Source organism: Cinclus cinclus, chromosome 29 (genome assembly GCF_963662255.1).
Source record: "Cinclus cinclus chromosome 29, bCinCin1.1, whole genome shotgun sequence".
NCBI lineage: Eukaryota > Metazoa > Chordata > Aves > Passeriformes > Cinclidae > Cinclus > Cinclus cinclus.
Genome location: NC_085074.1, coordinates 953,219 through 975,200, shown reverse-complemented (window position 1 = coordinate 975,200; position 21,982 = coordinate 953,219). Strand labels below are relative to the sequence as shown.

The 21,982-nt window shown below is 56.0% G+C and overlaps 2 protein-coding genes across 3 annotated transcripts; both read right to left on the bottom strand.

Moving 5' to 3' along the window:
• Positions 1–667: 667 nt before the first annotated feature.
• On the bottom strand, positions 668–7,105 carry ACTG2 (actin gamma 2, smooth muscle). The gene is made up of 10 exons (XM_062510644.1): positions 6,664–7,105; positions 4,087–4,182; positions 3,150–3,321; positions 2,935–3,063; positions 2,743–2,853; positions 2,056–2,140; positions 1,820–1,981; positions 1,534–1,725; positions 1,010–1,191; positions 668–913 (listed from the first exon to the last, which is right to left on the bottom strand). Exons 3-10 carry the CDS (start codon positions 3,273–3,275, stop codon positions 770–772), a joined length of 1,131 nt encoding a protein of 376 aa, XP_062366628.1. The 5' UTR covers positions 3,276–3,321; positions 4,087–4,182; positions 6,664–7,105; the 3' UTR covers positions 668–769.
• A 67-nt stretch (positions 7,106–7,172) lies between these two features.
• Positions 7,173–21,952, bottom strand: STAMBP (STAM binding protein). 2 transcript variants are annotated; one of them, XM_062510673.1, is made up of 10 exons: positions 21,895–21,952; positions 19,516–19,746; positions 15,186–15,261; positions 14,145–14,240; positions 13,153–13,480; positions 12,348–12,472; positions 11,514–11,651; positions 9,285–9,397; positions 8,801–8,958; positions 7,173–8,400 (listed from the first exon to the last, which is right to left on the bottom strand). In XM_062510673.1, exons 2-10 carry the CDS (start codon positions 19,728–19,730, stop codon positions 8,393–8,395), a joined length of 1,257 nt encoding a protein of 418 aa, XP_062366657.1. In that variant the 5' UTR covers positions 19,731–19,746; positions 21,895–21,952; the 3' UTR covers positions 7,173–8,392. The 2 variants fall into 2 exon arrangements, with proteins under 2 accessions (XP_062366657.1, XP_062366659.1); XM_062510675.1 differs by having other exon boundaries at positions 13,153–13,477.
• Between the last annotated feature and the right edge of the window lie 30 nt (positions 21,953–21,982).

The following is a 21,982-nucleotide window of genomic DNA, read 5'->3' as shown; positions in this document are numbered from 1 at the left end:
CATTGGGGTCACCAATACAACATTGGGGTTGCCAGCACAGGGTTGGGGTCCCCAACATGGAGCTAAAGACCCTAACATGGGGTTAGGATCACTAATACAACATTAGGATCACCAGCACAAGGTTGGGGTCCCCAGCACGTCCTTGGGCTGAGGACATCAACACGGGGTTGGGGTCACCAAAACATCATTGGGGTCTCCAACAGCGGGTTGGGGTCAAGGGCATGGAGTCAAGGGCATGGGCCTTGATGCCCCCAACGTGGGATTGGGGTCATCAGCTCAGAGTAGGGGGCACTGAAATGAGGTTGGAGACTTCCTCTTAGGGTGGCATCAGTGTGGGGCTGGGGACACCATTGTGAGGCTGAGGTTGTTGATGGCTGGTGGCATCAGCAAAGGGTCAGGGGCACCAACACAGCACTGGGGGCACCAACATGGGGTGAGGGCATTGCCATGGGGTTGGGAGCACCAATATGGTAGGAGGGCATTGCTATGGGGTTGGGGGCATCACCATGGGGTTGGGGGCATCAAGGCAGAGTCAAGGCTGTCAGCAGGATATGGGCACCAATAAGAGATCAGGGCTCACCCACCCTATCCCCATAACCCTGAGTGTCCCCCAGCCCCTCCCAGCCCCAGATCTCTCCAGAAAGGTGCAGAGCCTGGAGAAAAGGCTTTTTAATGCGCAGTGGGCAGTGGGGAGGAGCAGCGGGGTCTGAGGAGGAGCAGGACACCCCAGCCTGGGCACGGGGGGCCCCCCATAGGGCAGGGAGGGGGCTTAGAAGCATTTTCGGTGGACGATGGAGGGTCCAGCCTCGTCGTACTCGGGTTTGCTGATCCACATCTGCTGGAAGGTGGAGAGGGACGCCAGGATGGAGCCGCCGATCCACACCGAGTACTTCCGCTCCGGCGGGGCGATGATCTGCGGAGACACGAGTCTGTAGGACCAGCCCCCCAAACCCACACCGGGAGATGCTTTGGGGTGCTGGTGGCCACGGTTTGGTCAGCCAGCACCTACTTTGATCTTCATGGTGCTGGGAGCCAGCGCAGTGATCTCCTTCTGCATGCGGTCGGCGATGCCCGGGTACATGGTGGTGCCCCCGGACAGGACGTTGTTGGCGTACAGGTCCTTGCGGATGTCGATGTCACACTTCATGATGGAGTTGTAGGTTGTCTCGTGGATCCCGGCAGACTCCATGCCTGGGGTGGGAGAGGGCTGTCATCCCCCTTCCTGTGCCTCCTCAGTGCTCCCCAAAAGAGCCACAGGGGCACACAGGGGTCTGTCTCACAATTTGCAGTGAAAAGGGCTTGGGGGAGCCCAAAACATCTCCGTGGGGCACCCACGGGGGCCGGTACATGGCCCATCTCAAAGGGCCATTTTTTATTTGTCCACTGGTGGGGATAGGGCATTCACTCCCAGGGAGAATTGGGGGTGGGCTCAGCAATGAAGGAGGGCTGGAACAGGGTCTGGGGGCATTTGCGGTGGGCTCAGCAATGAAGGAGGGCTGGAACAGGGTCTGGGAGCATTTGTGGTGGGCTCACCAATGAAGGAGGGCTGGAACAGGGTCTCGGGGCAGCGGAAGCGCTCATTGCCGATGGTGATGACCTGCCCATCGGGCAGCTCGTAGCTCTTCTCCAGCGAGGAGGAGGAGGCAGCTGTGGCCATCTCGTTCTCGAAGTCCAGGGCCACGTAGCACAGCTTCTCCTTGATGTCACGCACAATTTCCCGCTCGGCTGTGGGACACGATGGTGGGACAGGTTCAGCCCGGTAGCACTTCGGTGGCACTGCGGGGTCCCCGTCCCCCAGCCCACTGCCCTGGCCCCATACCGGTGGTGACAAAGGAGTAGCCCCTCTCGGTGAGGATCTTCATGAGGTAGTCGGTGAGGTCGCGCCCGGCCAGGTCGAGACGCATGATGGCGTGGGGCAGGGCGTAGCCCTCGTAGATGGGCACGTTGTGGGTGACGCCGTCCCCGGAGTCCAGGACAATGCCTGGGATAGGGGGGAAGGTGAGAGGGGACACTCCAGGCCATCCTGGTCCCTTTCACCCACAGTCTCCTACTCACCGGTGGTGCGGCCAGAGGCGTAGAGGGAGAGCACAGCTTGGATGGCGACATACATGGCAGGAACATTGAAGGTTTCAAACATGATCTGGGAAGGGAAAGGAGAGGGGCAGGGGGTTAGGGGCAGGCATGGGGGTCGCCAGCACACCCCACCCCAACCCCTTGGGTTTGTGCCTTTGTGGGGTCAGGGCACTGCACGGAAAAGCACACGGATCATTGCGGTGCATGCAGAAATGGGTGGGTGGTGGTGTTGCAGGGACACGCGGGGCAGTGCGTGGCACAGACAACAGGGACCACTGACCGTTCTAGGAAACATGTGGGTCGTGGGGAAACGTGGGTCAACGGATGGCATGGAAATGTGCACCGCTGTGCACAGAGCCACGTGTGGCCATGCATGGTGTAGGAAACATGGGTCAAGGGGTGGCACAGGAAGGTGGGTCAAGGGGTCACTGCAGTGCACAGAGCCACGTGGGGCCATGCACACCACGGGGAGCACATGGTGGGGCAAATCCTGGGGTCCACATGCTGCTGAGAGATCCCTAGGGCCATCAGGCACAGGAATTTCCCACTGGGATCTCAGCCCTTACCCTGCACTCCACCCTGCACTCACCCACCCCACAAAACCCCACATTCCAGACCTCCCTGCAGTTTTGGAGGGTCCACATCTGCAGGGGTCCTGCAGTGCCGTACCTGGGTCATCTTCTCTCGGTTGGCCTTGGGGTTGAGGGGTGCCTCAGTGAGCAGGGTCGGGTGCTCCTCGGGGGCCACACGCAGCTCGTTGTAGAAGGAGTGGTGCCATATCTAAGGCGGGCAAAGAATTGGAGTCTCACCCCAAACCAAAGGCAGGGCTGACACTCGCTCGCTGCCCCAGCAGGGTCTCACCTTCTCCATGTCATCCCAGTTGGTGATGATACCGTGCTCAATGGGGTACTTGAGCGTGAGGATCCCCCTCTTGCTCTGTGCCTCGTCGCCCACGTAGCTGTCCTTCTGCCCCATGCCCACCATGACACCCTAACGCCAGCGAGAGAGGCCTCATTAGCCACGTCCCAGTAATCAGAGTGGGGTGGGGGCTGCCTCTGGCCTCCCTGGGTACCCACCTGGTGCCGGGGCCGCCCCACAATGGAGGGGAAGACGGCACGAGGGGCATCATCGCCGGCAAAGCCGGCCTTGCAGAGGCCGGAGCCGTTGTCACACACCAGGGCAGTGGTTTCCTCCTCGCACATGGTGGGGCTGGCAGCGCTTGGTGCTCAGGGGGACCTGGGGGAGAAGCTGGCCGGGGGGGGGGGGAAGCAGAGTTAAAGAGCGGCCGGGGGAAGAGGGCTCAACCCGCCCCACCACGTCCAGCTTTGGGGTTGGAAGTGTTGGAGTCCTCAGGGATGGGCAGCCCCGTAAAATCCTCCGTGGGCTGTGCCCGGGGATAGCCTGACCCCAGAGGGGGATGATGCTCGTTCCCTGTGGGTGCTGCTCCACACTGCTGCTGCTGCTCCATCCTTCTCCAGCTGGTGCCCAAAATTGGTGCCAAAGCCCCCTGCTCCTCCTCCCTGGGGAGCTCCGGTGCTGCCATGCCTGGCTGGTGCCCCCCAAAAGTGGGCAGGGAGGTGCCAGGTGATGCCCTCTCATCCACTTCTGTCTCAGCAGCCTTTTGCTGCTCTGACCTTGCATCCACTCCAAAAAATAGGGGAAAAAGAAATCACCCTGGCCAGGGGGTGCCCCCTGGGCCAGAGGATGAGCTTCCCAAATCCAGAGGGAAACGGGCAAAACCTTGCAGGAGCCCAAAAAGAAAAAAAGCATGAAAACCCAAAACCCCAAATCATAGGGATTTCTGGAAGAGCACAACCCGCTTTGCTTCAGCCCAGCTCTCGTCACCTCCAGCGAGGCCCCCAGCTGTGGGGTCGTGCAGAGGCTGGCAATGCAAACCCAGCTGGGGCCACCCCAAAAATGCTGGGACACCCCAAAACCCTCCCACAGGGTGCTTTTGCTGCCTGCTCTCCTCCAAGGAAGAAGGAAAGCAGGGCTGGGCAGGGCAGTACTCACCACAGAGGCGAGAGCTCCTTTCCTCTGGGACTGAGCCCTGATGTGCCGTGGGTATAAATACCAGCGAGCCCGAGGAACCTCAGAGGCGGATCCGCTCTAAACAAAGACCCTAAATAGGCTCAGTGATGGTGTGTTGGCCATATGGCCATATAAGGTGTTTTATTTCATTAAATTGACCTTGGGCTGGTGGTAGGACCCAGCACAGTTAATTATTGTAGGAAAATGTATGGTAGGGATGCATGGGAGGCAACGGCCCAGTGAGTCCGTTCCTTTTATGCTCCGCTCTGATAAACAAGTGAGACACAAGTCCTTATAAGCAACGGGCTGGGAAAAAGGAGGTGGAAGTGACTTCTGTTCCTGGGGAGCGTGTGGAGAAACCCCATGCGGGTGGAGGTGGGTGTTGGGGCCCTACCGTGGGGACACCCCAGAGCCGGGAGGAGAATTTGGCGTGGCTGAGATGCTGGAGATGCACAGGGTTGGTGCATCACCTCCTCCCAGCCTCAGCTCCCCCCCGGAATCCCTGGCATCCAGCACTTCTGGGATGCCTCTTCCTGCGGTTTTCTCTCTCCGCCCCCATTTTTGGACTTTTGGTATCCCAAAGCCCCTTGTGCCCCAAATCCTTGGCCTAAGCCAGGTCAAGGGTTGTGGGTCCAAATCCCGACCTGCACTGAGCATGAGCCTAGTTCTGATTACTTCTGGCAGGATTTTGGAGGTGGGATGAGCCCTCAAGGGACGGGGCGGGTGCTGTCCCCAGCACAGCCTGGGGGGGTCGGGGCCACCCCCAGCCCTGTGGCTGAGCCTTGGCAGTGGGAGCGGAGTCACAGAGGCCCCTGGCCCTGGCAGAGGCCAACCAGCAGCTCCCAAACTCCTGGCTGCCTTTTTAAGGACAACGGGCCCTCACCAGGGAGTCTCCCAGAGCACCCGGGGGAGGCAGCAGAGATGCCCTGGAGTCACCCCCTGGAGCTGGATGGGCTCGAGGGAAACTGAGGCACGGGGGGCCCAGGCTGATTACAAGCTGTGCCTGGGGCAGGGACATCCCAGCACTAGAGCAGTGACAAGGAGCTGCAGAGTGCCACCACAAGAAAGGGACCCAAAGGTCCTGGTGTCCCCCAAGGTTCCAGAGGGAGGGGACAGATTTTAGGCTGTTACCCCCCGTAGCAGGACAGGGATGCAGGGTCCCCCCCAGCACTGCCAGTGTGTTCACAGCTAAAACATCCCCCAGGGATAGCTCTGTCCCATCTGGGCTGTCATCCCCAGAGCAGGACAGGGACACAGGGTCCCCCCCCAGCACTGCCAGTGTGCTCACAGCTCAAACATCCCCCAGGGATGGCTCTGTCCCATCTGGATGTCACCTATGGGGCAGGACAGAGACATGGTGTGTCCCCAACATTGCTACTCCATTCACAGCTCCAACATCCCCCAGGGATAGCTCTCCCAGGCTGTTCCCCTTCCCTGTGAAACAGCTCACAGGGGCTGGATTTGTCCCCTGACCCTGCCCTTGGTGTCCCCCCAACACCCCCAGCCCTGGGGTCCTGCTGCCACCCCACACCCCGGCCCGGCTGGGTCCCTGCCAAATATGAGGTCACTGAGGGGAAAGGCTGCCATATATGACACGTTGGAAAAAATACCCTTTAAAATAAATTACTACCCAAACCCAGCAGAGTGGGGGTGGGAAAAAGGGGTTGCTGGAGCTGGAGAGCCCCATGTAGAGACAGCACAGCTGTCAGTGGCAGGATCCCATCCCAATCCAGTGAGGGAGACATTCCCAAACCCCAGAGACATCCCTGACCTCTGGGCTGGTCCCAGCAACCCCAGACCCCACTCAGCAGCTCCAGGACAAATCCCTCTTGCTGGGGACAGAACAGTCCCGGCTGCCCCCATCCCCGGGGGATCCCCGAGCATCCTGGCCCAGCGGGGCTGGAGCAGGGCTGGAGCAGCACAGCCCCGAGCGGGAGCCCATGCGCAGCCTAAAAAGGAAAGGTTTGGCCCCCGCAGCCAATCCAGCCGCCGGCGGGCCCGGGATGCTCGCAGGAACGCCAGGCATCCCACGGCACGGGAGAGGTCGGCAGCGCCGTGGGACGAGGAGGGGGCGAGTCTTGCTTGGCCGCTGCATTTCAAAACTCCCGGTGCCGGCCCAGCCCTCGGCACCTCCCTCTGGAGGGGAATGTTCAGGCCTGGAAGCTCTCGGGATGATGCTGAGGATGGGCAAATGCGTGAAAAGAGTGATTTGGATCCATTTCCTTTGCTGAGGTGGAGATAAGCATCGCTCCCTGTCTGCGGGAACCCCCTCAAAAACACACGGCCCACAATCTTTCAGCCAATAAATCATCCCTGCCGAGTGTAGTTTATGCTCGGGTTCAGCTCCTCCCAAATCCAACCCAATTTTGTGTGGTTTTAAGGTGTGATAGTCACATCTGGCACAGCTGGAGAGCCAGGATGGGTTCGTGGGACACGGCCTTGACATTCACTGACACACAAAGTGAGGAACCCAGGGACTTTGGGGTGAAAAAATGAGATAAAAAAATGCTGGGAGCTCAGGGAGCAGTGCTAGAAGAGAGGTGGCAGCTGGGCCCTTACCTGAGGAACTCCCTGCTCCAAGGAATGTGGAAAATTCCCTGGGAAGGTTTATCAGTCACTGGGACAACACCAAAGTGGTGATGTGCCACCAGCTCCTCTCCTGGAGCCACCTCACACCTGAGACCTGCTGGAATGTGGAGCTGGGATGAATCCCTTGGGATATTCCCCAGAGATCTGAAGGAAGTGCTGCTTCGCAAGATGTGATTTTCCACTCTGTATCCCCATGCTTCTCCAGGGGAGCCCTCGGGGCGAGGAGCTGTGCAGAGCTGTGGGACGAACAATCCTACACAGAAATTGCACCCCACTGCTGAGCATGGCTTAAATTAATTACGGCTGAAAACGAGTTCCCAGAGATGTCCCAAAGGCCCCTCGCTCTCCTCCCACCCTCGGGGCCAGCCTGTTCCCAAACATGAAAAGCCGGGAGTAGCACTTGTCACGCAAACGCGGCAACCCCCAAAGAAACGATGCCCCCCACACCCCCGAGGCAGACCCCACCCCACGGAGAGAGCTCAAAGCAAAGGAGTGGCAGAGGAAGCCCGGCCCGGATAATCTCATCCATGTGTGAAAGCCACGGGATGCTGGCTGTACAAGCACACGACATGAGCACGGCGATGTTTGCATGCCAGGTGGGAAGTCAGCTCCGGCCCCTGCCCCTCCCCGCACGGTCATGTGCCGACCATCCCAGCCTGCTGGGAGATGTGGGGATGTGCAGCACGCCCCAGCTGCCTTCCACCTTGGAATGCTGCTGCTTCCCTCCCCCCGAGGGCGGGGGCTTGGCCTGGAGCACGGGGAAGGAAAATCTCGGCTTGGCACCCGACTAAAGCACCTCGAGGAGGGTCCCGCACAACAGCGACGTCACGGAGTGCCGGGTTTTGGCAAGGACAGGCTTCCTGCTGCTCTGGGATGTGTAGAGACAATCAGGGATCTGGGAGCATGAAGTGGTCAAAGCTCATGAAAATCCCATCTTAGTGCGGCAATGGCAGCCAGGAGACTGAGCTCCTCCACGGTAACACCAGGGAATCCCCCAGTGAGGAAAATGGATGAAGTGCCCAGGCATCCCTAAACGCTGCTGGGATGCAAAGCAGGGCCACATCCAGGGATCTTCAGCCCTCAAATGCTGAAAGAGGGATCCCAAAGGAGGTTGGGCCCTCTTCCCTTCTTGGGCAGACGCGAGTGCCAGGAAGCAGCACTGAGCTCCAGTGGGGGTCAGAGGGGTCAGTAAGGTTTGCTTTTAAACCATAGCAAAGATTTATCTGCTCCTGGAAGCTGTGCTGAGATGGAGCAGCCCCGAACAACAGACAAAACAGGGCATGGGTTAAACTGGGCAAGTCCCAAAAGCACTTGAAGAAGTTTCCACACCTCAGGGTTGCAGCAAGTCATGGGGAACCTCCCCAGGAGGCTGTTCAAGGCTTGGATTAGAGTTACACAACTGCTTTAGTGTTGGCTTCTGTCTCTGAGCTTGCAGCTGGCTTCTCCCCATACCTGGAGCCCCTGCCAGCCCCATGCCAGGCACTGAGGTTCAGGGGCTCCCACAGAGGGCAGGGATCCGATTCCATCATGGAATGGGAGGGAGGGGAGGGATCACTACATGGTAGAAATCATCTGCTACAGGAGAACAAAACCAATTCCCTAGGCCTAAAGGAAGGGGGGTGTTTCCTGTGAAGGGACAAGGCAAGAGGCTTATCGGAGGTCCATCAGCATCACATCTCTCTCCACTATTGACACGTGATTACAGGTCTGGAAGAGAGGAAAACAGGGGACAAGGGGTTATAGAGATGTTCCCATAGCTCAGGTGAGTCTCCTCTACCTCCTGACACAACCTTCAGCCAGTGTTTTCCCAGAACAGCCCCTGGATTCCTCTCCTTGGATCACCCCAACTGCGGGCCCTGCCCGGTGCCTCACAGTGACCACGGCAGGCCCCAAACACAAATCAAACAGCCCTGGGCTGCAGCCAGGAGCTCTGCATCACATCTCCAACACCTGGAAAACCTCAGGAAGCTCCTGCACCTCCACTCTGGGAACTGGGGAGCAGCCCCCGCCAGGCTGAGCCTCCCGGTCCCAGCCCAGCACCTCAGTGTGGATTTAATTCATTGCACAACACAGCAACAACACTGCCCACAGCCCCCACAGAACTCACCGTGAACAGAGGGGGATCTTTGGGGTGTGGGTGGAACCCCTTCTGCCGGCAGGATGAGATCTCCTCCAGGCCATGCTCCGTCAGCTTGAAAAACCCTGTCCTGGAGCAGACGAACAGCAGCTCTGTAGCTCGAGTCTCTGCAGGCCCAGCCATATTCCCTGGGGCACGTTTGGGGCCATTCATCTCCAGCAGCAGCAGCAGAGATTGAGACTGAGGGACACCCCAGTTCTTGGGAAACTCCTCTCCCCAGCTCTGAACTTCCTGTCGGGGTGGGCAATCCCTGCCCAAACACAGCCCCTGGAAACAGCTCACAGGAGCTGTCTGGTCACACGTGTGACATTCCATCCCCACACCAGGAATTTGAGAGGGGAAGGGTGTGGCTGACAGCCCAGGCAGAGGGAAAAGCCTCTCCAGCCCACACTCCTGGAATCCACCTTCACTTCTGGGATAATCCACCCTCACTCCTGGGATAATCCATACTCACTCCTGGTATTTGGGAGAGCACACGATGGCGATGGACTCTGGCAGCATCATCTGGTAGGAGCAGTGGGTGTGCAGGTCCACGCTGGACAGGAAGGCTGTCTGGGTGGGGTGGGTCTGCAACAGGGACATGGGGACAGCAGTTACAGCATGCAAGGAAAATCCTCCTGAGGGATCGTGTCTGCCAAGGGAACCTTGTGGCAGAGGAGACAGCTCCTTGCATGGCAAAGAGGACACACCTGGGGCAGAATTCTTGGAATTGTGGAGTGGTTTGGGTTGAAGGGACCTTAAAACTCATGCAGTACCACCCCTGCCAGGGGCAGGGATACCTCCCACAGTCACAGGTTGCTCCAAGTCCTGTCCAAGCTGGACTTGGGCACTTCCAGGGACCCAGAGGCAGCCACAGCTTCTCTGGGAATGCCATCTCAGCCCTTTTCCAACCCTATATGGAAGAATTCCTTCCCAATATCCCATCTAATCCTGCCTCCGGAAGTGGGAAGCCATTCCCCTCTTGTCCTATCACCCTCCCGGCTCTTGTCCTAAGTCCCTTCCAGCTCTCCTGTAGCTCCCCTTTTTTTTTATTATCTTAAAACGTGCTCCTCTTTTCCATGTGGAGTTACCTACAAAAGGAGCTCTACATTCCTGCCACATCCTATGAAAAAATCACACCTTGAAGCCACAACAATGCCCTTGCAGAGCACTTCACACGTTCCTGAAGTGCAGCTGGGAGGGGGGGTGGTTAACACATCCCACGGTGCCACAGCACTCCAGGATATCACATTCCTTGGAGGGCTGTACAATCCCTGACAGGCACCACCTCACCCAGCTCCTGCTCACAGCCATGTTTTCACACCTCAACTCCTGCTGATAGTGATGCCTTAAGTTTTAAGTTTTTCTGTTCTGCTTGGGTGTGCAGCTTTTAGTGTTATATGAAGGGTTACTAGGATCTTTTCACAGTGTGGTGAAGACAAAACAGTACTATTCCAGCTGGGGACTCAAAGACAATCTCTTTAAACTTCAGGCCCTAAGCATAAAAAGCATGAAAAGAAGAGGGCAGGCAAGCAAGCAAGCAAGCAGGATGAAACATCATGATTTGAGGCTATTAATTAGACAGCTGACTTCTGTATACAAACCGATTAAAACCTAAAAAATGTGAGAACTTGTGACCAAGCCCTCTTTTGCTTCCATCCTGGAGCCATCTGGGCAGAGGCCACGACTGAGGCACTGGTACTGCTAGGGTGTGCTGCCCTTTGAAGGCCCCTCAATAAATATCCATTTTATTCCCCTTAACTCTGTCTAGACTCTGTTCCATCTCCTCTAGGCATCAATAGCCCTCGCTCCTTTTACTGCTTGGGCTTTTTTTTTGCCAAGACCAGCAAAGGAATTCCAGGAGATCCCCAAATGTGTCAGGGCTGTCAGTGCAGAGGTGGCCCTGGAGCAGGCACTGGGAGCAGCAGCATTTCCCTGCCCAAGCCCTCAGGCAGCTGCTGCCTTCGAGAGATTACTCAGCTTTGCTTGGCACAGATCCGACTGCCAAAGGCTCCGTGGGGACATGGGGCAGCCGGGGAGGAGCCTGCAGCTGGCACAGCTCACAGCAGAGCAGCACAGGGCTGCACAGGGACACAGCGTGGGAGATGTGTCCCTTTAGGAAAGGAGCTTGGGGTGCACCCAGAGAACCACCAGAGCCAGCTTTTTAGTGGAGGAAACATGAGCTTCATGTCTGAGATCCCACCTCCCAGAGAAGTGGATTCTTCTTCCCAGAGAACCCAGAATGGCTTGGGTTGGGAGAGACCTTAAGGCCCATCCAGTGCCATCCCTGCCATGCCAGGGACACCTTCCACTTCCCAGGGCGCTCCCAGCCCTGTCCAGCCTGGCCTTGGACACTGCTAGGGATCCAGGAGCAGCCACAGCTTCCCTGGGCACCCTGTGCTAGGGCCTCCCCACTCCCACAGGGAAGAGTTTCTTCTCAATATCTCATCTAAACCTTTCCTCCCTCCTTTTCAAAAGGCTTGATGCTTTAGGAAGGGACTCAAACATTAACCAGGCTTAGGAAGGGACCCAAACATTAACCAGGCCTAGATTTCTCCATAAGAGTAGTGAACTAGACTGTACCAGAGAGAGAAACCCAAGCAGAGGCTGCTGCCCATTCCCTGCCATCTCCTCCAGCACCTTCTCCACCAGCCCTTCCCCTTGGGGCTGGAGGCCAGGGAAGTGCCAGGGCAAGGAGACTCACATGGATCCAGCCCAGGGTGATGAGGCCATGCTGGTCCTGGATGATGAAGAGCTCCTCCTCGTTCTCCGTAGTGCAGGAATCGGGGCCTCCCAGCTGCTTGGGGACAATGACGTGGGTGATGGTGAACTCGTTCCTCATCTGCAAGGCATTGGAGGCACAGGAGCCTATAACCCCCCCGTGGGACATGAGGGAATTTCCTAAGCCTTGGAACAAGCCCATGGATGCATCCAGCACCCATCTGCAGGTGCAGCTCCAAGTTTCTGACAAAGGAGTTGCAGATTTTTCTTCCCGTTTCATTCTCCTGCTCCCACAGGAGCTCAGAGAAGTCCTGGACACCCCGCAAGCCCAGCTCTCCACTCAAAAGGGGATAATGCCTCATCCCTAAACCATCTCCAGTGTCTGGAAGCAGCTGGACTGCAGGAAGTTTCTACATCAAACAACTTCACTTCAAAGCAAACTTCTGGGAGTGACTCAGGGCAGATGGGCTGGAGCTGGCAATGAAACCTGGGCATGCAAAGTCTGGGGAAGAACATTGTCCTGCATGAGAGCCACCAGCTGGGACACCCAAAGGACAAGTGCCTGGAGCTGCCTGCCACCAGGAATGTCACCAATGGGAGAGAAGAAGCTGAATGGGGACTCAGGATAGGGAAACCCTAACATGAAAACAAGGAAAGGGAGAGGCACGTCATCCCTAACACTCACACAGAAGCCTGACACCACACTGAAGAATTCCAGGACAAAAATCAGAGTCCTTGAGCTACTTCCAAAGCCATGGCACCATGACAAAGAGACCCTGTGCAACTTTTGGGGTCTCCATTGGGGTTGTTTCCTTACCAGCTTCCCGCAGAGAATCCCGCAGGTCTCCACACCTCGCACCGTGTTGGCATCAGCCAACTGCAGGAACTTCTGGCACAGCTCCCTGGGGACAATGACCTGGCGAAGCACATCCACACCTGCATCTGTGGGGAGGAGAGCAGCACAGTCAGGAATGCTGCAGAAGTGGTCCCTCAGAGCAGGATCTGAAGAGATGAAATGGAGAAAATCCACCTGGGAAGATAAAGTCCCCTTCCAGTGGCAGGCTCAGGGAAATGTGTCAGGCAGGACAGGCACCACCTCTCTCAGAAAAGGGAAAGAGAGATGGAGAGGGAGAGGATCCTCTAGCAGGGGGTCAAAAGGAGTGTTTTGTTAGCAAAAATAAAACCTCAGAAAAACACACCCTTAGCAAATGGTTTTTAAAGCAGAACGTGTCGCTGGGCAAGACTCAGCCATTGGACATGTTGGAATCACTATTTTGGAATCATATTTAGTGGAATTTGGTCAGGAGGAGCATTCAGTCAGCCCAGCCAGGAGCTAAATCCCAGTCTCCAGCAAGTGCTTGGATGGAGGAAAGGCAAAACAGGCTGCAGACCCTGGAACAGCAGAGAGACTGGGCTGGAAATGCAGGGAGGGCACATTCAGAAGAGGAGACAGCTCCCCCCAGCCCTGAGAGCATTCACTGGACAACACCCAGTGACTCAGGACAGCAAACACCAAGGAGGGATGGAGCCATGATCGGGTCATTCCAAGAGCCTCCCAGAGAAAGTGGCCATGTTTGGCTCAGCCCCAGCAGGGGAGAAGGGATGCTCCAAGAGGTACTAACTGTTCTCTGTGCTCCCCAAAGCACTGGGCTTCAAAGATCTGTCCACAATAGGAGGTTTGGATGGGACAGTCCCCACTGATGGACTTGCTGGGTGAACTGGAGAGACTGGAACCTTTGGGATTAAATCTGTTGGGGGCTTTTCCATGCCGGGGATGAGGGGTCCATCCATAGACTCTGGCTCTGGCTTTCCAAATTCCTGTGCTATCCTCAGGCGCTCCTTCTCCAGCTCCTGCCGCCGGATCATCTCCTCGAAGGCGTGGAACTGCTCCTGCTCTGCCTGCTGCTGCTTCATCAGGGCTACCCGAGTCTTCTCCTCCTCCAGCTGCTGCTGCAAAGCCAAAGTATGTGCAAATTACTCTTCTTCCTCCTGCTCCAAGGAGAAGCACACCCAGGGACAGGTGCAGCGAGGGGGACACCAGCCCAGGGCAGAACACGAAGCCTCTGCAGACCCCCAGCCATTCCCAGGTTATTCCTAAAGGGTCTGCAAAAGGTCACCAGCAAACAGCATTTTCTGCAATGAAACTTCAGCTTGCAGGGCACAGATCCAGAGCCACTTGGACCAAGGGCAGGAAAACCACTGCTTTACCCTCCCTCTTCCACAGAATTACAATCCCGGGTTGATCTCCCTCTCTCCTGTCTCTAATGTCACACTTGTCCAGAGCTAAACTGACTGCAGAGGTGACTGCTTTGTCCACAGAACCCCAGATCCTTGCCCACGCCGAGTTACTGGACTGCAAGACCTGGATGTGGTGTTGGGACAGAGAGAATAACCCAAGCAAACACCCCCAGCTCAGGCTGGCTCGGGATGCACAGGGAGAAGAGCCAGGGATACCTCTGACAGAATCACCTGCAGTGACAGCAAGGGACAAGCCTGGAAAACGGGGCTACCCAGACTGGACATTCCCAAGCACCCAGGGAGCCCTGAAGCTTCTAAACCCTGAGAGGCTGAGGAGCTCCTGCGGAGCACAGGCCTCCAGTCTCCTGTCACTCACCTCCTGCTCCTTGTACTTAGCATAGTCCTTGGCGTACCTCTTAAGCAGCTCCTCCTTGAGCTCTTCGGCTCGGGGAAAGGCTACTTCCTTCAGTTTCTGGGGGAGGAAACACAGCATCAGCCTGGGAAATGAAACCCCAGCAGCTGAAGAGTCAAAAAACCACCACCAAAATCACTGAGCAAGAGCTCAGGCAGTGCTGTCCTTTCCTCTTCTGGACATCACTGATCAGAGAAGCTGCAGCTCCTTGTGGCTGGGAGGAATCTCCAAGGATTCCCTGGAAAATCACCATTTGGGACATCCAGCATGGACCACACATGGTGTTTAAAAAGCAGGGAGTTGAACAGGGAAGAAAGGAAACCCCAGTGCTCAACAGGAGGTAAACTGGACACCACAGCCAGTCCAGGGCAAGTGCAACAGGGTAAGAAGCCCCCAAACCATAACCTGGAGAACTGTGGACTTGTTTAGGTTGGAAAATACCTCCAAGATCATCGAGTTCAACCATTCCCCCAGTGCTGCCATGTCCACCACTAATCCATGTCCCCAGCTGTTTTGAAATAGTTCCATGGATGGTGGAAGCCAGTGCCAGGACTGGGCAATGCTTTTGGGGACGGAATTTTCCCAGTATCCTATTTAGGCTTCCCCTGGTGCAATGCGAGACTGTGTCTCCTTGTCCTGTTCCTGTTCCCTGGGAGCAGAGCCCGAACCCCCAGCAGCCCCCTCCTGTCAGGGAGTTGTGCAGAGCCAGGAGGTCCCTCCTGAGCCTCCTTTTCTCCAGGCTGAGCCCCTTTCCCAGCTCCCTCAGCTGCTCCTGGTGCTCCAGACTCTTCCCCAGCTCCATTCCCTTCCCTGGACACGCTCCAGCCCCACAATGGATTTCTCAGAGAGGGGGGCCCAAAACTGAACTCCCAAGGGATCAGAACTGCATGGTCAAGCCAAGGCTTCTCAGCATTTGTGTGGAACACTCATCCCAGAGCCACGGGAGCCCAAGGTCCATGACCCTGACCACATTCCCATTCCAGACCTGGTGTTGTCCCCACTTACTTTGACCGTCTCCCTCTTCTCAGGAATGACAGTGCTTTTGTAATCACGGTGCTGCGGCAGCTTCTCAATGAAGAGCCTGGAAAAACGGGACAGAAGCTGTAGTTCAGGACAGTCAGTGGTGTTTTGGGGGATCCTTGTGCTTCCTCTCAGGGCAGTCTGTCTGCAGGAACCCTCCACCCCACAACAGCCCCTGGAGCTCTGCACAGCACTCAGGAGATCTCACTCAATCCCAAGGGAGTGCCTCACACAGGTTTTCCTTCCATCTGGCCTCTGGAGGTGATCCTCAGGGATAAACACATTTGTTTTGAAGAGAACCATTAATAACCTGGTCCAAACCACCAAGGGCACAGAGGTGACTCAGGAAGGTGCTCAGCCACCTGCCCACACCTGGGAGCATCCTGGTATTTCACCCAAGCTCAAGGATTCGGCTGACTCAGAGCTCCCCATCCTGCACGGAGGGACAGAGACTTTGTGCAGGAGGGGAAATTAACTCAGACCTTGGCCAGGGAAAACTTGCAGATGAGCTAAAATCAAGTTCCCAATAGCCCCAGCTGTTGTACCAAGAGCCTTTGGGCTCTGCAGCCTGAGCACCCCAGGTTTTCCAGGTAGGAGGGAGAATTCTGGCTTTGGGGAGGGAAAACAAGACTGAGCTCAGCACCATCCCGCTCAGCTTCCACCATCCCAGGCTGCTCCCAGCCCTACCCAGCCTGGCCTGGGACACTTCCAGGGATCCAGGGGCAGCCACAGCTGCTCTGGGTACCCTGTGCCTCTCCACCCTCATAGGGAAGAATTTCTTTGTAATATCCAATCTATAGCTCTGCTGCTCCCCTTGTCCTGTCACTGCCCAGGCCAAAAAGCCCTTCTTCTCTTTCTTACAAGCTTCCTTTAAGTGCTGAAGGCCACACTGAGATCCTTTCACAGAGTTCTACAACCACTGAAACAAGCAGAAAATCCCACAAAATATCTAGTTCACTCTGGCTCAGCTCTCTGAGACTCACCAGGCTGGAGACACCTTGAGTTAACCTGTGACCAAGTCCCCAGTGGTGACAGAGTGCTCAGGGTGAGCTTAGCCAGGCCGTTCTCTCCTGCAAGCAGAGCTTTGCTGGCACCGGGCATCCACAAAGCTCTGGGGATAACCCCAAATCCCTGCACTCCTTCCTGCTTCAGTACCCACATGAGGATGATCCAGCCTCCTGCCCAGGCACAGGGAAAGGGGGGGCGGGAAGGGGGGAAAAAGGGAATAGACTGTGCCACAGAGAGCAGAATAAACCAAACAAGTAAAGCCAAGCAGGAAAAACTCAGGGGGCACAGAAACTCTGAGAAACCTCTGTGTGTGCAGTAAACAAAGCCAGCTGCCCCAAGCCCTCAGGGACGAGGAAGAACTTTTTGCCTCTGTGAATGCTCCTGATGAGGATGCAGGATCAGCAGAGCCAGGGCACAGCCTGGAGCTCTGGAGAGGCCATGGCTCCCTCCCAAACCTCCAGCGAGGTCCCTGCTCCCAGCTGGGGGTGTGAAGTATGTTACTGTGCCAAGGAGACACAATAAGGCCCCGAGAACTGCCAGCAGTTTGTAGATTAAAATGGAAGGGATTAATTAGGAAGGATTAAGAGCAGATGCTGGCCTGGGCAGGATGGAAAAACCAGCAGAGACAGCTGGCTTTCCACAAGTCAGGAAGTGGGGGAAAAAAAGTGGGCAGGAGGATGAGAGGAGGGCTCAGGCAGGCAGAGGAAAACTCCAGGGCAGGAGCTGCAGTGGCAGGCTAGGATGGGGCAGAGGAAGGGCTGGAACAGCTCATGTTTCCTATGGACAGCCCTGCTGAGGCCTGGCAAGACCAAAAGCTCCCAGGGCCAGGTTCAAACCTCTGTCTGCTCCCGAGCCCAGCAAAGCAGCAGTGTCTGGCACCCAGCAGCCACAGCCAGGACTTTTTAAGCCCAGCTCCGGTGCCCAGGCCAAGCTGGTAGCTCTCAAGACCCTGTGACACCCCTACAAGTTCCTGGAGCTAATCCAAGCAAATCAAGGAGTCCAAATATTACAGAAAAGTTGTGTCTTGTTACTTTTTTCTTTCTTTTTTGGCTCAAAGTTGTGTCTTGTTACTTTTTTTTTTCTTGTTTGGCTTTACCAAACCAACCTGAGTGTTCCTGCTGGTGATTTAAGGAAAACACCCGTTCAGACCAAGGCAGGAGAAGCTGCTCAGGACCACAGGCAAGGAAAGACTTGCAAGGTGACAAGACACGTGTTAAAAATCCTGGAGATAGTCACACAATCATGGAATAGTTTGGGTTGAAGGGACCTCATAGCTCATCCAGTACCATGGCAGGGACGCATTCCACTGTCCCAGGGTGCTCCAATCTGGCCTCGGACACTTCCAGGGGTCCAGCGGCAGCCACAGCTTCTCTGGGAATTCCATCCCAGCCCCTCTCCACCCTCACAGGGAAAAATTCCTTCCCAATATTCCATCCATCCCTGCCCCTTGGCTGTTTAAAACCATCCCCCCTTGGCCTGACGCTCTTTGCCTATGCAAAAAGTCCCTCTTCCTCCTTTTTATAACTCCTCTTTAGGCAGCAGAGGGGACTCTCAAGTCTCCCCAGAGCCTTTTTTTCTCCAGGCTGAACACCCCCAGCTCCTGCAGCCTGGCCCCATTCCTAGGAAAGGGAGGGCAGAGCAAATCCATGAGAGGCTCCAGTGAATTGCCAGTGCCTCCTCCTACTCTCTGGATCAGAACATCTAGGAAACATCAAACCTAATGCTCGAGCTCCAGATTCCCATCTTCCCTGGAAAAAATTACAGTGACATCAAGCTCCTATCTTTGGACAATCCAGGGCAGGAGCTCACATTGGTCAGTGCTGGAGAAATCCCACCAGGGGAAGGTTTTGCACCCTCCTGGCAGCCCAGCAGGAATGGAAATGCCAGGAGAATCATTTGAAAGCTGCTGGGAACACAACCCAGCACCTCTGGCTGCTACAATGAACCAGCCTCCGGTTGGTTTGTTTAGTTAAAAAGTTTCTTCTTCGGACCCAGCTGCGTAACCCTCCTGGAACCCTTCCCAAAGGTTTTACACTTCCCAGCTCCCCCTGCAGCCTCCCAGGCCCTCAGCACCATGCCCATAAAAGCCCAGGAAGTGTGAGGTGGGGAGGAAAGCTAATCAGAGAAAAATGTGTTGGGTTTAAGGGGCAGCAACCCTGCACATGGGGACAGGGAGGGAAAATGCCCATGGAGATGCCAACCCTGTTTTGGGTGTGTGGGGAGAGCAGGCACAGCACAGACCACACCAGTGGCACTGGGTGGAGCAGGAGAGACAGATTTAGGGAAAAAACCCTACAGGAACAGGACTCTGCACCGTTGGGATCAGACTTTTCATCCCTTTAAACACCTACAGGCACACAGCTGTGTTTGAGGGGGCTGGGTTATGTTGCTGAGGTGTAAAAATAAATCCCCGAGTGGTTCCTGGTCCCAAAGGAGGAACTCCCTGCTGTGGAAGGCTGTAGTAACCTCAGAGGAAAGAGTAAAACAGGCTCAGAGTGAAACAGGCCCAGAGTGAAACAGGTTTCTGCCCTGAAGGTGGAATAGCAGAGACACCACAACCCAGCCTCGATCCTTCAGGTAGATACCAGATACAAAAATCCCTGACCACAGATCCCTGCCCAGCCCTAGGATGTCACAGCTGAGCTAGAGAAAAACTGAGGCAAACTGAGGTGATGAAATACCTGCAAACTTGACCTACATGTCAACAAAATCTCTCTGCTGCTGGCAGGAGTCTGCAGAGCAACAGAACAAACCAAGATCAGCCTGGTTCCCAGAGGAATTTCATTCCCATAATACCAATATCCCAAAAGGCTGCCAGAGGATGCTGCCAGGCTCTTTCCATTGCTGCCCAGTAACAGGACAAGGAGTGAGGGCCATAAACTAAACCACAAGAAGTTCAACAGGAGGAAAAAATTCTTTCCATGGAGGGTGGCAGAGCCCTGGAAGAGCTGGAGTCTCCCTCTCTGGAGACATTCCAAACTCACCTGGATATGTCCCTGTGTCACCTGCTCCAGGTGACCCTGCCTGGGCAGGAGGTTGGACTGGATGATCTCCAAGCCAAATTTTTCTGGGATTATGGATTCTGGAAACTTTCACAAGCAAGCCGCACCTGAGGCTTTGTGCCTCATCTTTCGCACGTGTGCTGGCCAGTCCCACCAGCTGTGGCACCCCAAATCCCTCAGGAGCAGAGCTCTGGCCAGAACCCAGAGCTGTGGAGCTCTCCCATCTCTCTCAGACCCTGCAGTGCCCCGAGATGCTCCGGTCCACCCTGCCCAAGCCCTGAAGCCCCTGCAGCCCCCACACTCACGTGATGTACTTATTGTAGAGGATGAAGGCGTGCTCCAGGTTGCCCTCCTCGCAGTACACGGTGGCCATGCGCAGCATCTCCACGCCCGAGCGGAAGTAGCGCCGCGGGGGGATGTCCTCGCTCACCTCCACGCTGCTCCCCACCTGGATCAGCCGCCGCACGCGCTCCTCCGGCGCCAGGCTGGCGCTGCCGGGGCCCGGCATGGTGACACACATGGGCCGTGCCGGGGCTCTGCGGGGATGGAGGCACGGCCATCAGGAACGTGGGGAACAGAGTAGTGGAATCATGGAGTCACAGAGTCATGGAAATCAGGGAATCAAAGAATCATAGAACTAATGGAATAACAGAAATCACCAAATCATTGAATCACAGAAATCACTGAATGACAGGAATCAAAGAAATCATGGAATCACAGAAACATGGAAACACTGAATCACAAGGTTGCAAGAGACCTTTAAGACAACTGAGTCCAACTCATGCCCTAACACCATCTCAACTAAACCATCCTGGACCCAACAGGATCCCCCAAAATCCATCCTGACCCAACAGGATCATCCCAAATCCATTCTGATCCAACAGATCATCCCAAATCCATCCTGACCCAAGAGGCTCCATCCCAAATCTACCCTGACCCAACAGGATGCCCCAAAATCCATCCTGACCCAACAGGATCATCCCAAATCCATTCTGATCCAACAGATCATCCCAAATCCATCCTGACCCAAGAGGCTCCATCCCAAATCTACCCTGACCCAACAGGATCCCCCAAAATCCATCCTGATCCAACAGGCTCCGTCCCAAATCCATCCTGATGAAACAGGATCCCCTAAAATCCATCCTGATCCAACAGGCTTAGTCCCAAATCCATCCAGATGCAACAGGCTCCGTCCCAAATCCATCCTGACCCAGCAGGCTCCTTCCCCAGTCCCTCTCTGCCCATGCTGTGGGAGGCACTCCCATCAACCCAGTAATGTGCCACAACCTGATCCATATGGGAGTAACCACAGACAGGAGCTTCTAGATCCCAAGTGGAGGCAGTGAGTCCAGAAATCCACCACAAGGCTCCTCCTCCTCCTCTATCAAAAGCAGTTTTTCCTTTGAAAAGTCCCCCCAGGGTCAAGGGAAGGGTTCAACTACCTGTGAAATGGCACTAATTTCCTAGAACAAGTAAAAATGTCCTCACCCCTGTGGGGGTGGGCTTTCATGAACACCTTTCCTGAAAGCCTTCCAAGATAAATCAACTTTTATATTGCCTCCTCACTGAAATCACCTCCAGTTTCATTCACAAACCAAAAAAAAAGACAATTATTCTGGGCACCCAGATGGGAGTCAGCAGAGCACCTCAGTTGCCGCATGCAGTGTCAGGAATTACTGAGGCACCTCCTGAAGTGGGGAGAAAGGAGGGGAATCCCTCTTGGAGTTACCCCAGAGCAGCACCCCCTTTCTGAGGGCAGGCAGTGCCGGGTTTCCCAGCCCATCCCCACAGGAGCCCCCTGTCCCCCTGTGCCAAAACCCTTTGGGATGTGACAGACACAGCCAGGGAGGGGGGCATAGCTGCTCCCTCAAGCCAGAGCTCTGAGCCCCTTCCTCGAAATAATCCCTGCTAAGTCTCACAGTCCTTTTCTACCTGTGAGAACAGACTCCACTCACACCTGGAAACCCCCTTGAAATCCCACACCACCCCTCAAAATAAAGTGCCCAAATCCCCCCCCACCCGCCCCAAGCTGCAGCCCCCAAACTCCAGCCCCTCCAGAAAGAGGGTGACCCCTCCCCAGAATCAGAGCCCTCCCCATGTCCCACAGCCCACGCCCTAAAAGAGATAGCAGTGAAGACCCCCCACACACACTGCCTGTTCTCCCCAAATCTTCCCCTGTAAAACGAGATGAGGACCCCCTAACCAAACTGGCCGCCCTCCACAACAGGGGGATCTTTTGTGGAATCCCCCAAACTATCTCGAAAAGGGGAGTTCCAAAACTAATCCCCCTGCCCTAAAGGAAAAAGATGGCCCAGGCAGAGCCGCCTGCCCGGATCCCCTGTCCTGAGGGAAAAATCTCCGAGCCCTAAGCAGATCCCCCTTTCCAAGGTGAAGGTTCCCCCAGCCAGACCTACACTACGATGAGACTGTCCTTCCTAAAGTGAATATCCCACAGCCAGAACACCCCTGGAGCGGGTCCCCCTTCTTAAAGGGAAGATTCCAGACCTCCCTGACCGCACGTCGATATGAGATACCCCCCGAACTGGAGCCCTGCTGGCGCGGTCTCTCAGGAGAGGTCGGGACGCCTCAGCAGCACCGCGGCCTGGCACCTCAAGCCGCCCCCGACGCTCAGAGGGACCCCCCAGCAGAATCCGGGACCCCCCCATCCCCGACCTAGCCCTGACCTGGCGAGCGCAGCCGCCGTTGCCCCTCAGCACTTCCGGGTTCTCTCTCACACGCCGCAGTACCACCCCACCTCGCTTCCGGCAGCCA